The sequence below is a fragment of the Acyrthosiphon pisum genome, chromosome A1, assembly GCF_005508785.2.
Source record: "Acyrthosiphon pisum isolate AL4f chromosome A1, pea_aphid_22Mar2018_4r6ur, whole genome shotgun sequence".
NCBI lineage: Eukaryota > Metazoa > Arthropoda > Insecta > Hemiptera > Aphididae > Acyrthosiphon > Acyrthosiphon pisum.
In genome coordinates this window covers 29,942,123-29,957,719 of record NC_042494.1, presented here as the reverse complement: position 1 = coordinate 29,957,719, position 15,597 = coordinate 29,942,123, and the positions used below count along the sequence as shown (strand labels likewise).

At 26.9% G+C, this 15,597-nt stretch overlaps 1 protein-coding gene across 1 annotated transcript in view; it reads left to right on the top strand.

Moving 5' to 3' along the window:
* LOC100569377 overlaps positions 1 to 15,597 on the top strand; it is an 81,117-nt gene that overhangs the window by 41,538 nt on the left and 23,982 nt on the right. The window contains exons 2-3 of the mRNA XM_029486912.1: positions 6,951 to 7,136; positions 12,463 to 12,674. Coding sequence (XP_029342772.1) covers positions 6,971 to 7,136; positions 12,463 to 12,674 — 378 coding nt within the window. The 5' untranslated portion in view covers positions 6,951 to 6,970. The remainder of the gene's footprint in view (positions 1 to 6,950; positions 7,137 to 12,462; positions 12,675 to 15,597) is intronic.

Genomic DNA, 15,597 nt, shown 5'->3' with positions numbered 1-15,597 from the left:
TGATCATGAACTAAGTTTGTGGTCGGAGTGGTGCAGTGGTCACGCAGTTGACTGTGACTTACACAGTAATCATTTCGATTCATAGCAACATTAAAAAAATTATTATTATTATTCTTATTATTAGATTTTCTAGGTCCCACTCCACTGGAAGCGAAGATCTCACATGTCTCCTCTTGGAGAAGGGGGTAGTATCATGCGTATATTGATGTATACACAGATAAATAGATCACTTGATCTCCCTACTACCTACGCGGTCGTTTCAATTAACAAATACAGAAAAAAAATAAAAATAAACTAAGTCACTTTTTTGTTACATAAATTGGGTGATCCTCGTGACCACGCCTATAGAGTGCAATTTTAATATAGCAGGTAAGTGGATGTCGCTCTGCTGTACAGTAGTTTACAAGTGGGTCATTGTATAATGGGTTGTATTAGACTTGAATTCAATGATAAAATATCATTGTAAAAGAAAAACGATTCTGAGCGGAGACGGTTTGTCAGTCCGGATATTTTATATTGTTGTTATTTATTTTATCATGTAAGTTGAATTAATATTATAATTTTTTATTCGTTTCTATGGTGATAAACAAAGCGTTAGAAATTAAAATCCGATTTTTAGCGTTTTTTCGTAATTTTTTGGTGGTTTTTCCCGTGGCATTAAATAACTATTGAGAAAATCGGAAAATGACCTGTTTAAAGTACCATCTTGATTCAATTTGCTAAAAGATAAAGTACTACATGTTGAAATCGAAGCACTCCTTCTGGTAAAAATTTTGTATACAGGATATAAATAAATAAATAAATAAATAAAAAGAAAAAATAAAAAAAAATAAACACCATTGTAAAACCAATAGCTTCCTCGCTCTGCTCAGAATCTAAAACATATTAATATCTTTGTTATTTAGTACTTGATTTGATTCATGTAGGACTTTAAGTTTTTTTTTTGTATTACCTCTCTACATTTCCAAAAAGTTCAAAATATTTAAACCAAATTCACTATCAATCTATCAATGTCTAAATCTCGTTTACCCGAGTCAGAAAGTAAAAACCTAAAAAAAATATGAGAATAATATATTTTTTTTGTTCTTAAAAAGGATTTTTCTTTTTTAGGAATCATTCACCTTCAACGATCAACACCAATATTAGAATATGAATAAAAACAAAACAACATTATAGCATGCTATAGACGAAATATAATAAATTATTTAACTTCCATATACAATTCTAAACATTTATGCCCAACCTTATATGTGTCGTTTCAGATTCACAATTTAATATTTGAATATCGTAACTAAATATTTCAATTCATCGAAAAATATATTTCAACTCATAAAATTAAAACAATAAACATATTTTTTATATTATTATTATCTTTCGACTTTTCTACTGCTGTTTCTTTGGTTCTCAGGGTTTTACACCATTAAGTGTAGTCACAGTTCATTATTTTTTTACGGGATATTATTTTTTTACTGTTACTTGATGATGATATTTACATTTGCAAAAATATTCACGAACCTCAACCAATTGAAACACATTCTAGACCATCATTAAATTCCAAACGATTTAATTTGTTCGTTAAAATATGTTATTTCGTTGAAATTATGTTTTTCAACAATTGTATTATTAAACGAAATCATTTTCAAGTGGCATGCAATTAAATTGTTTAAATTACTTTTATTAAAAATTGAAATTTACAATAATTACACAGAGTATTCAAAATTTAAAAAATTCATATTATTCTGTTACTGAGTATCTTAAGTGTGCTGTTTGAACTTATTATTTTTTAAAGAGGATTAGTTAGAACCGACAAAGAATATTTCGGGGAATTTTGGTTTCCAATTAATTATTTGAGTATAGTTTATTATTTTAGTATATTATATTATAATAATGTAATTTTTCTGTAAATAAAAATCCAAAGTTGATATTATTTTTTCATTTTTGTACATTATAGTTAATACTTATTTTGTATTGAAAACCCCAAATATACTATCGTTATATTTTTTAATGAATAATATGTTGTTGAATATACCACTATCGTGTTGCTTAAGGTAAACATTACTTAGGTAATCACTTTATTTTACATGCATTAACAAATTATAGAGCTAAATTTAAAAAATAAAACGAAAGACACCTTAGATCATGCATACAAAATATGTATAATGGTATAAATCGCAAGAGAGATAATTATTAGAGATTAGAAAATATATTTTATATATTTTGTTGGTAGTGTTATTTATTAGGTAATAATAATTTTTGTTTAGATAAGAGAAGTGAAGTAACTTTGTAAGGGATGACATGAACAATTATTTGAGATGTACAATTTAGCTCAGCTAAAGTTTAAATTCTTATAAATAAGAAAAAAAAACTTTTCCTTCCGCATTTAATATTTACATAGGCAAGTACATCAACATATGTAGAAAAATCATTTACTTTAGAATATAGGAGATGAAAAATATGATGTTGGCATTTAAAAATTATAAGTTGTAGGTAGTTTAACCAACAAACGTAAGGATGGAAGAACTAAGGGCAATATGCAATTACATTTATTTTAAATTTTCCTGCAAAAACAACATTTTAATTTAAAAATTATGAGAATGTACTGTAAAAACATACTGTAATTTATACGAGTAATGCTCTTAATCATAATAATCATTTGCTTTGTAATTGTACTTATTCTACATGCTATTATAATTTTATTAGTTTTGATTTTGAATTAAACTATCAATGTATTAATAAATAATAAAGTATACCGTTCACTCTGTAAAGAATCAATTTTAATCTAAATATCTTAATCGTTTTTTAAACATCTTTATCAGTCACCTACCACATTGTGTTACCATGCAGTATGCACCATTAATCTTCCTATATTATAAAAAAATAACTAACAATAAAATAACGCTTCATGCGGTAAAAAATCACCACAAACCTTTTAAACAATAAAGATAAAAATAATAACAATTTCATAAGATTCTTTTTTTTTATAACTAAACAGTATTTTATAAACATTTGTATTTAATTTTAAAAATTATAATTTAAACTTATTTATGTTTTCGGATGATTACAACTTCTTTTTTTCATAATCGTGATGAGTTTTTCGTTATAACATTTCAATTTTAAAACGTCATAATTTCAACTTACAGTTCCTAGGTTGCCCGTAGTAACCGATTAGTAATATAATTCCGTTACCATAGCAACCAAAAATGAAATAGACCCACCAAAATCTGGTTTACAACTTTTATTTCATAAACGGATTCTTTGTAAGGTTGCTGTCCATAGCAACTGATGCATAATATAATTACGTTTTCATAGCAACCTCATTGATACATATTTTTTACCATTATTGTAAAAACATAATATCTATAATGATATATTATATGATTCAATGTATTCCGCGATGAGGAGAAAATATCAAGTAGCACGCCATGTTTACTACCGATGTTGTTTTTAGGAGACAGCAAGATTAATGTATAGGCAGATAAAAATTGGAATTTTAAATCAAAACTAAGAGAAATTTTGACAAGATCTTATTATATTTTCATAATACTTTCAGATGTTCCAAATATACTAATAATGAATATTATTTTAACATAATTTCATAACAATTTATCGGTCACATTAATTATATTAATAAATACTTTTATTTTATTTTTAATTCCTCTGTCTCCCGAATAATATACGAATAATAAAAATATTTTATTATTCTAATAATTAAATGATTAACAAACACAAGGCATATTTTGATAAACTTATTTTTAGATCTTGAAAAATAATATGGTACCTCTAAGATAACCACAAAATGTATGGTTTATGGAGTTGAGTATCTTTTAAAATAGTAAAGATAAACTTATATTTTTTTTCCAAATACTTCATGCAATATAAAAATCTCAATTTATTGCATTAATATTATTTATTTGTTCTTTATAATAATTTTATTTATAGTTCTATTTGTTTTCTTCTGCTGTTAAAAGTAGTTATTGAGTAGTCGACTTAAGGGGATTCGATACCGTGATTTCGTATTTTCGTCTAACACACGCCTGACATGGTATTTTAGACGTGTTTTTTGCCAAACATACCAATTGATCTAATGAAGCGATAAGAATTTTGAAAACAGATTTGAATTCGTCTACAAGTCTACTTGAAATCGACTTTCCCACATTTTTGATATTATTTCCCAAATTCCAGAAAAAGTCATATAAAAAAAGAGTATTTGAACATTATTGTTTTTCAATTATTGGAGAAGCTAAAATCAAAAAATCAAAATGTGGGAAAGTCGATTTCAAGTAGACTTGATGTAAAAAATATATACAATTATATAATATTTTATTTTTTCTCCTACTTTAATATTGAAAACAAGTTTAACTTAATATTATGATGTGTACCTATAAGTATTTATTTATTACAAAGGCAACGTTGTAAAATATTTGATTAAATAGATAACATTTTTACATTAATTTTTTTACCAAACATCGTACCTACAAAACAAATTTTAGAGTGGAACATGAAATAAAATCTAAACAAATATAAAACCACTCTAGACTACAAAATGTATCAGTGTGTAAATTATATTATTATAATGTATGACCGGAAAATGTATGTACATTGGAAAAACATATTTGCAAATGATTCGCATGTTTAGGTACCCTTATTTTACTGTCAAAGTTAATTGGTACCATATTTACACTCATATTATTTATTCATAACTGTGTTTCCAAACTGCACAGCACAAAATAATATACGTATTGTATCAATACTATAGAAATGTGTGCATTTCATTCAAAATGTTTGGTTTTTACGTAATGTTTAGGATCTAATGAATAATTAAGAGGAAATAATCGAATCAATCAATGGATTGACCATTAGTTAGGTGCGTATAATAAACTATAATTGTACATTTTAGAAATGTTTTTTTGTCATAGGAAATAATTTTTTTTTTTTGAACAGTGGTATTTTATGATAAAAAAGTATTTTGTACGTATAAAGATCAAATCACTTGTTTTGAAATTTAGTAAAAAAAAGCAACATTTGGTTTAAAATTGTTTCAACTTAAAGCACTTTATTTTTATAATTTTCATTAGTATAATAATATAAGTATGGAGGTTTCTATAGTGTATTAATATGGTTGCCTACAATACGGTAGTTTTCTATCCCCTTATAATTATGTTTAGCTATTATGTATATCGTATACATCAAAATATAATCGATTGTACGTAAATATAATAACTATAATATAAATTATTATAACCACGTATAAAACCAACGACAGTATTACTTATTTATAATATTAATAAAATGTCGATTTGATCCTTATCAAGTAGGTAAAAAGTAGATATCTATATATGAAATGACAATAATTATTACTGAATAAAAATAACAACAGTTGATTATACCATTGATTTTTAGATAAATAAATAGGTCATTCCACTAATCATTATGTAGCGACTACAACTGCAGTTCATTGACGAAAAAACGTATTCTACGGTGGTTCAATTTTTAACCACAATGGTTGAATAACAAGTGAACCAGTCAGTCTATTACTGCAGTGTTCAGTAATGTACAGATGATTCGTAAAATAGATTATGTAGTGGTCTGTAAAATGGCCACTATAAGGAAAAATGTATTTATTGGTTTATCCTGTATAAAATTGGAACCGATAGGATTGTTTTAAGAACTACCTATCTCTTGGTAATATAATGTATAGGTACTAATATATAATATCATTGACGCGTAACCCTGGTTATATATAGGTCAATGTGTGGTATTTACCGAAAAGGGATTTTCGTAGTGGCTACCTGACGATATCAAATTCAGCAACAACGGGTAAACTTTGGACGATATAATAATATCATATTCATGTAGTATTCATAGCGCTGAAACCTTTAGCGTATTTCACAAACCAGAACAACCGTTCAGTACGCAGGTATCCGTGTTTTCTGTTTGATCCATGCATTTATCTATAGTTTTAACATGTGAAAATCGATATTGTGAAGCTTATAATTTTGAGCTTCCTGGTAAACATCGCTTACGGACTCGTATATACGTATAAAATAACCAAAATACCTACACATAATAAATGTTAACATTAAATATGTAAAGTTTTTTGTTTTGAAATAAATAATATGAAATTAGTTAAATTAGTTAGGAGAATATTTAGAAGAAAATGTATTAACATTTTTAAACTACCTATGTAGTACATTTTAAAAGAAAAAACAAAAAATAAATTGCGTTTAATGTTGCTCTGTCTTAAATTCTTACGAATAGTTTCTATTTCATCCATTAGTTAAAAAAACTACAGTTGCTGTGTATTCAAAAACCTCGAAAGTAGATAATACCGCAAAATTTAAATGGTTTTTTTTCGGTAGTAGTTATTCGTGTGTTATCTAATTCCTTTTTAATAAAACAAACATACTTAGTGTTTCCTATATATAGGTTAAATGTGTTTTTTTTAGGTATTCCTCTAATGGAATTTATCGGATTAAAAGTGACGTCACTGTTATTCATTTTATATTTACGGTAATAAAACATGTGATTTTATTTTGAAAATATTTATCACAGAACTGAATAACTTTCTGCTAAGAAATAAATAAGTGGATAAAATTACACAAACATCGAAAGAACATATTAATTTTCCTCTTGAATAGATAATTTTTCACTACATAGCACAAGGCTCGATGTAAATCATCATTCCAGTCCCGGAATAACCACTAAACCAGAAAACGATATTATTGATCGATTGCGTTTACAATACAACGAAAAAAATAAAAATATAAACATTTAAGCTCTTATAATTTTTAATATTAATATTATTAAAATAGTGAACCATTGTTGAATCATTATTCATATTCATAAGTCAATAGTCTTGCTCATTCTGTAATATGCTCTTATTGCTCTACGCTCGTGTACATAATATATCTGTGTTCATATGTTAATAACCAATGAATTTCTTGTTTCAGGGAAATGATTTAAACGTAAAATGGTGGAAAATGGCAATTACACGGAGCTGAACTACGGTGACACGCCATACCCGGACGATGGAACTCCATGGTTGGATTCACCTACGTCCAACCAAGTCTTGGGCATCGAAGAGACCGAAGAGACGTCCACCGTACCGTCGGATATGATACCCACTGGGACCGGAGGTGAGTACCTAATGTGCACTTGCCTCGTGCGTTGCTTCAAGTCGAATAAAACGATAGTAATAATATACTGTATTTCAATACTACACTTCAACTGCAGTTTGGATAACAAAATACAACGAGAAGTAGTTTCTCGGCGACCGAACGTTTTTCCTTAGATTCTTAACGACGTCGTCGATTGATACCTTAAATAATATTTTACACTGTGCCACCGTGAGTGCAAGGATGAACGAAAAAAAGTTGGGAAAGTGGGTACCACTCTGCTGTACAGTAGAACGTGCCGAGTAGGTCAGTGTAATGGATGTGTTCAATTTGAATTCAATTATACACCACTGTATGCGAAAAACGGTTCTAAGCGGAGATGGTAGGTCGCCCTAGGATATTTTCTTAGTATATTAATATTGCTACCTACCAAGCGTAGTAATAACAGGAACTAGATAGATTGAACACATGTCTATTGCAAAAAATCATTGCATAGGGCAATATAGGTTTATTATCGTAGAATTATCAGCGATTTCTTGGTTTCAGAATAAATGAATTATGAAGAACTTTGTATTATATTTTCAGTGCCTAACTATAAACATAGAATAATTTATATGGGTAGGTATATTTAACTAAATTTGGCCATTTGTGATCTTGACGAAACCTAAGATAAATTGAACTTCAAAAAATAGTGCCTATATATCATTAATATTTTTAAATAGTTACAACTTATCAAGAACCTTGCATTATATTAAAAACTACTGATCATTTTCAATTTTGACCTCTCAAAATTCAAACTTACCAACTAGATCCATTCGGAAATATTCATCAAAGTTAATGATTAGAGCATTTTTTCTACTTGAAGAAGTAGGTATCTCCAGACGCACAGAAAAAACATACACATCATTATAAAATCAATACGTCCGCTCCACTCAGGACCTAAATTCGTCTACTTGTCGTTATAGTAAATGACGATGACAGGCAATAATATTATAGTTGTAACAAGTGTATAGTAATGTGCACTTTGAAGTGACAAATAACTGTGTGGTTGTAAATTGATTTGTTTTTATGTAGAATTATTTTTTTTTTCGTCGAATTGAATCTTAGCCATTCGCTATTGTAAGGCTTCTAGCGTAGAAACATTTGCATACAATAATTATATTATAAACAACCTCCCTTTGCCCTCATCGATGCGTACCAGTGCCGACGTCGATGACGCAGCGCATATAATGAGATGGGAAAACATTCAGCGTATTATTATTATTATAATCTGACGAGAGGACAAGACTACTTTGTTTAATTGAACTATCGATTTTTATTTGTACAACGAGATTCCATTATTGTTTTCAGTTTCGTCAGCAAAAAGCAGGATTATTTTTATAGAGCAATGCTGATTAGGTCGGTATAAGGAACAAAGGAACATATACCTATAATACTTGGAGGAATCTTTAAAAATGCGTTTCTCGGTGATTAACGTCGTTTCACACAATGATTAAACCAAAATCTTGAAGAAATCTTACGACGTACGAAATATTGTATAATGCCTTAATCTTGAATATTAATTTTTTTTAAGGACCACTAATTATAATATTACTATTTATTACCGTATTTTACACCGTTTTTTGTTTTGTTTTGTTTTGTAAGATAAAACAATTTGAATCAGATTATAAGTCATAAAATATAAATTAAACTGGATATTTGTTAAAATAAAAACAAGATATTGATTAATCTTAAGTGTACAAGCATTACATATTTTTTAGTTAATTTATATGAATTTTAATGTTATTTATTCGTCTATTATGACAACATTTAAATTCCATTTATTGTTTTATGATATTATTTAAAACCATGAAGCGAAAAATGCAGCAAAAGTAAAAATGTAAAAATTAACAAAGTTTACGAATTTTTAAGCTAATATTTCAAACCAAATTCCAAAGAAATTCGATTTAATACATTTATTCAACTAAAATAACAATTTCAAAGAGAGAATAATATTATTTTGTAATTAAAAGTTTTTTGTAGATAACATCAATTAATTGTATTATTGGATTTCATCCAATTTACCGTATTAGTGTATTATTCTCTGTAATATTCCCAGTAATTAATGCAGATTATTTACTACCTATAAGTACAGTTATATTAAAGAGTCATTTTTAATGATGCTTCTCGAGACAATGTAATATATTATGTTTAAAAATAATCTGTATAAAATCCTCTTGAAATTTCAATTTAGATCAACCATCCGAGATCTAATGCTTTATAAATAGTTGGCATCGACATAACAAATTGTGAAACTTTTAATTAACACAAGCAATTAATCTCAATCATTAAAAAAGATATTATATTTTTTATTATATTTAAATTTAATATTTTTAAATTAAGACAAAGATAGTAACAAGCATTTGATGGTAGCTATGATAAATTGGCTTTGATATCTTCTATGATATTATATTTACAATTCCGGAGATGTAATATTTTCTCGACACTAAAATATATTGTATATGTTTTAATTTTACAATAATATGCCATTAAAATCTATATACGTTCATGATTAAAATAGGTATTTATATATACATAGCTAATTACTAGGTAGTAGGTATACATATCTGTTAAATATTATTAATACATTTGAACTGTATAAATTCAACAGAATAATATGTATATTATTCTGGTTATTTTATAATAAGGCAAATACGAATCAAATACTTCACGTACGGTTAGTTTATGTCGAGTTAATACCAATACAAGTCGCATATACAAAGACATTTTAATACGCCTCATATAATATTATTATACTTCGATGAATGTATACTCCTATAATATTACCTATACAAAGGAATATTCGTTCACTATTTTATATATATATCTATCTCAAGTGCTTTCATTTGGCGTTTATTTCTTCATATTATTATTCTCGTTTTCGTCCAATCATATGTAAATAATATTATGTAATGCCGGTACCAGCTACGTTCAAAACCACCATTGATTTGTGTGTTGCGCATAAACTGAGTTTTGTAGCCACTGTATTTGGCGGTAGCCTCTAGGAATTACCTAGTCATACTTAGGTAGGTAATCATAACGAGTAAACTCAAAGTTTCCAGATTCATCTCTCATGGTACCTACTCTAGAAAGTTTTCAGTGTTGTACAGCATGAAGTAGTTAATTCACCGTGCAACAGATAATTCTAATAAATTGTGATATTCAAAAATATAATCTTGATTTAAATGTTGAAAACCTCTTAACTTAGTTCGTATATAGGTTATAGACATTTAGTTACAGATGATAAAAATTAGGTAATAATCGAGATATTAAATTATTTTTCATTTGTTCATACAACACTTAATTAGTTGAGTATACTTTTTTAAATTGATAAATATTTGTTTGCCCATAATTAGATTATGATAACTTATGTATTTATGTATTATAATTTATTATTTAACTTATGAAGTAAACAAATAATAATAAGCAACTTTAAATCTTGTTATTTTTAGTTTTTTTTTTTTATTTAAATAATTGAGTCAACATTGGTACTTAATAATTTTACAATGTTACAAAATCGAACTATAAACATTATTATATTTAAAAAAAATTTGGTACACCCTCTGAGTTTAGTAGATATTTCTGTTAAATGTAAGAATATACTTTATTATTGTAAATATTATATTATTACAGATCATCATTTAGTACGACATGGAATTGAAGAAATAATATAGTGATGCGACTTTTACCTCATACCTATTTATTTTATATCAAATTGTCTTTTTACTCTATTTGTTTATACTTACCAGTACTAGGTATGTATAATCAACAGGAAATTACCTGACAGAAAATGTCTGGAGAGGCACTCGAAGAGATTTTTATATCATGAATCTAATATTACAGTGAGCATGTCTCTAAAGATAACTGTTGACACATTATAGCTGAAAACTCAATATTCTCTACTGTACATAAACATATAGCATAACATTTAGTTAAACAAATATGGAAGATCGCAGTTTAGAAATTTCTGTAGTAAATTTGAGTTTCATTTATAAAACCAAGTACCTATGTATATTATTAAACAATTCAAATTATTATCATTAGGTATATAAACGTTGCTTAAATAATAACAATTCAAGTTGAATGAGGTGCCGAACGTATTTTAAACAATTTAAAATAACCACGCAGTTCACTACAGCATGCCTAAGGCTAAAGAATATTAAGAAACCGCTCTGTATATCATCATACTAATAAAATTATTATTTTTCAAATTTCATTTAAATTTGTAATATCATAAAACAATTTGTTTTATTACGTCAATATTTAAGCCCAGGTATATTCTTTACAAACGATAGAGGGGTTGTATGAATAAGTTTCACTGGGGTAAAATACATCGTAACATAATGACAATAGCTTCCTTGACAACGCTCAACATCTATAATAGATAATTCTAATACTCTACACCGTAATAATATTTTATAAAATATTTATCATTTCATTCATCACATCATGCATACTGGCTGATGAAAAACAGTTGAAACTTTTAAACTACCTTTTTAAAGAACTACGTAAAAATTTATTACAATATACAGTGTGTCCATTTATTCAAAGTTTCCAACGTATAATCTAACCACACTATATGAAGCAAGTCGAAGATCAAGTATAATATGCAATATGCATACAAAAACTAGTTTAAGAATTTGGTACTTGTGTTGTTGTTTTAAATTGTACTAATAACCTAATATATGTTTTAAATAATCTTAATCTAGATCACTAAAACAGCAGAACATGTGTCTGTTTTGTCTTTGATTTGATAATTGACACTAAAAACGGTTTTGATGATTATTGTCATAGTTACCATTTACCAGGTTACATTGCATTGGTTTCCACGTAAACCATTTGATTACCAATAAGTAATATAATATAAAACATTTTAAATTATTGAATATTAATAATTATAATATTATCAAAAATGCAAGAATGATATGTGTTTTTTTTAAACAAATTAAGTCTAGTTTGTAATCTTTATCATAATAAATTGTAAAAACATAGTAGATATTAATTAATGATAATATAAATTAAAGTTTAAGCAATATTATAAATTAAATATAAGGCTTACAGTTTGGATTTTGATGTCAAACTTCCTATATATACTCAATATATAGTCAAACTTCATATATATACTACTCTGTCATACTTCAACTATATTAATATAAAACGTAAAATTATAATATTTAAAGCTATGAAATCTAAATAAACAAACGGAACCACACAGTTTTTCTAAAATGTTTGTTTTACTTAGTGTACTATAACCTTATGGGAATAAATAAAAACGAGTGATGACAGTCGGAATACAATTGTGTTCTAGGTCCAATTGTTATACGGACCGAAGAGGCGTTCATTGTCATATGTGTGATGATACTATGGGTGGCGGCCATTGCATTGTTCTTCAACCGATGGGGCAAAATTCGAATGCTCGAACCGTACCAGCCAAAATTCCACGAAGAAGAACACCGTCCAAGCTGTCCAATGGTCGAGTTGGCTGGCGCTTCGGGAATCGGCCATAGTATAACCGGAGGGGTAAGTCTAAGTTTTACTTTCAGTAACGGTATTTTTATTTAAACCCCTCCCGCGCTGAAACATAAATAATAGTTGTGAGTTACTTGTTTGTAGGTTAAACTGGTTAGGCAAATATTAATATTATTATTATTATCGTACGTTAAGATGGTTGTAAGTTTGTTATTTTTCTTCTTTTATTTGTTGAAACAACAAAGGAGGTAATTTCCATACCATCATGTTTACAATATTTATGAATAGACCAGATAGTTAGGTTGAATACTAATATACAAACTGATAGCTCTCAACGTCGTTTCAGAAACGTGTTTTTCGTTAATTTATATTTATATTTTGATAACATATAAATTATAATATTACTATATTACTATCCTAAAATCGAATGCACTTTGAGACATGAAGTGTTATTATTTATACGAATTTATGCATTTGAATTTTACTTGTGACTTATAAATTCAATTTACAATATAATGTATCATAACTCGACAATAGGAAAATTCGATTATTTATATTAGAGTTACACGGTATGATTATGAATGATATGATGAGGTAAATACCTATCTTACACCTTTCTGACTTATAAAGTTATGCATTTATTACGAATTTCAGTGACATTGTGATAAGACGGAATTAATGAAAATGTTTTAATAAAAAAGATAAATAAATTAATGCAGGACCTCTTAGATTTATTTTACAATTTAGATATGTATAATAGTTGATACTTGATATAATACATATTAATCTATATTATTGTATAATAATATATCATACACAACAACAATTATATTGATGCCTGTCGCCTGTGTTTCAAAACCATTAAAAATAATTGGATTGAGTTTTAGTTTAAAATTGATTCATTCAAAATAAGCAAATAATATTTATCCATAATAATTTCGAAATATCTACAAATATCATCATTCAAAGATTTATTTATTTTATGTTTAAAAGGGGTCAGTACATAACTATATTTTAAATTTTTTATGAAAGAATGCCCTAGCTCTTTTCTACCGGTAGAACCGTTTATCCATAGCAAAAGATAAAATATTTATATGCACATATAAATATATTTATTGCACATACCTACCTAATATCACCGTAATGTTGCATACTTGGCTTTTATATAAATTATCAAATACCTATGCATATTACGTAATATCTAGGTAAATAAGATTATTATTTTTGTATTTTATGAAATATTTATCGTAGACCATGTGTTTGAGAATCATTTAAAAACTTCAAATATCAAGCATTTTTCTTATCTGAATTTTTTCTCGAAAATATAAAAATATCAACCGAGAAGTGATTTATCATGACTAGGTTTAGGTTGTTTATGACATTTAAGTATTTTATTTTTCTATAACCGTGTATATTGCAGTCCAAATTCTAAATTATTTTGGTATGAGTTATTCAGATGGAAAAATACGTTATCAGCATAACCCTATTCATACATCGTATCCCTAGAAACTGAAATGCCTCTATGTTTAAATAGTTTAATAAGTTATAATATAATATTACTATTAAAACCTACGACATTTACCAAATTGTACTTAATCTAAATATTTCCACATTATTAGTATTATTATAATTATATTTACAATATTATTAAATACACCCGTAATCAAAATACAATAACAAAACAAAATGTTTTTAAACTGTCGTTTCATTTGGAAACTTTTAGTTTAATCAATATGCATTTATCTAATTATTTTGACTGCCAAACCATTAATTCAGAAAATATACCGGAAATATACTAAACCATAAAAATGTTCTGGGAGAAAATTATAACATGTGACGGGTAGAAAATTAATTTAATTATATATTACGGCAAAATAAGTTGTTATAAAAACTCAATACTCATTAACTAATAACTTGTATTTTATATTGATGTCATGTTCGGTGTGCTAGTTAAGCTTAAACAATGTTTCATATTATATATTATTATTATGATTAACGCAACACTATCTAACCCAATTACTTCATATAACAACGCGGCATTTATTTAATCATTAACATTATTGTAAAATAGAAATATTATGTTATGTTTGTTACAAAATATACTTTAATTATATTTTTCAAACAAATTATAACACTTATAGCCAAGCCTCGGAAATCGGACTGAACCGGTAAACTGTTTAGAGTAAAATTATATTGACTTCGGAATGTTTAAGCGTCACTTACGTATATTTTGTCAGTTTAAAATGATATACCTAGTAAAAATAGTGTGTACTTATTAGTTTGTCAAAAGTGTATAAACTTACAGTTTTCTGATTTATTTTTAAAAATGTTATGGGTATTATGGATAAATAAGTCAACATCAGTGGCGGTTATACATGCTGTTCAAGGGGAGGGGGGCGAAAATAAAACCAACCCTCCCCCACCCCATAGCATTTATATGTATAACTATATATAATATAAAGTATATACATATAATATAAAATATACACAAGGTATTATAGGTAAAAATATAAATTTATAATAATATTTATATCCTCCAATGGCAAATTAGGTTTTGATTTTTTGGATGTAATGTCAAAATAACTGCTTATTCGCTTCATTGACATATTAAAAATAAAATATTAAATAATACAATTCAAATTAATAGGTACTAGGTAGTGGAAATATGAAATTACAACTATTTAGAAAAATACAAATAAACGCATTTCAAAATAAATCACCAACGATAAAATAATGAATGTCTAGTACTGATAAGTGATAACTGTTATCAGTTATATTAAACGTGCCTGACCGAGACATAGAGTTAATAATATACAATACTGTGATAATATATTATCCGTGATTAAAACGAAAAAATATTTTGCTATAGCAAAATTTGATATATCAAATCATAAAATTCAGAAATTTGTAGATAGATGTTGTGGGTCAGTGATATACTAAATTTAAAAAAACCCAAATCCCAAGGGGTGGGGGG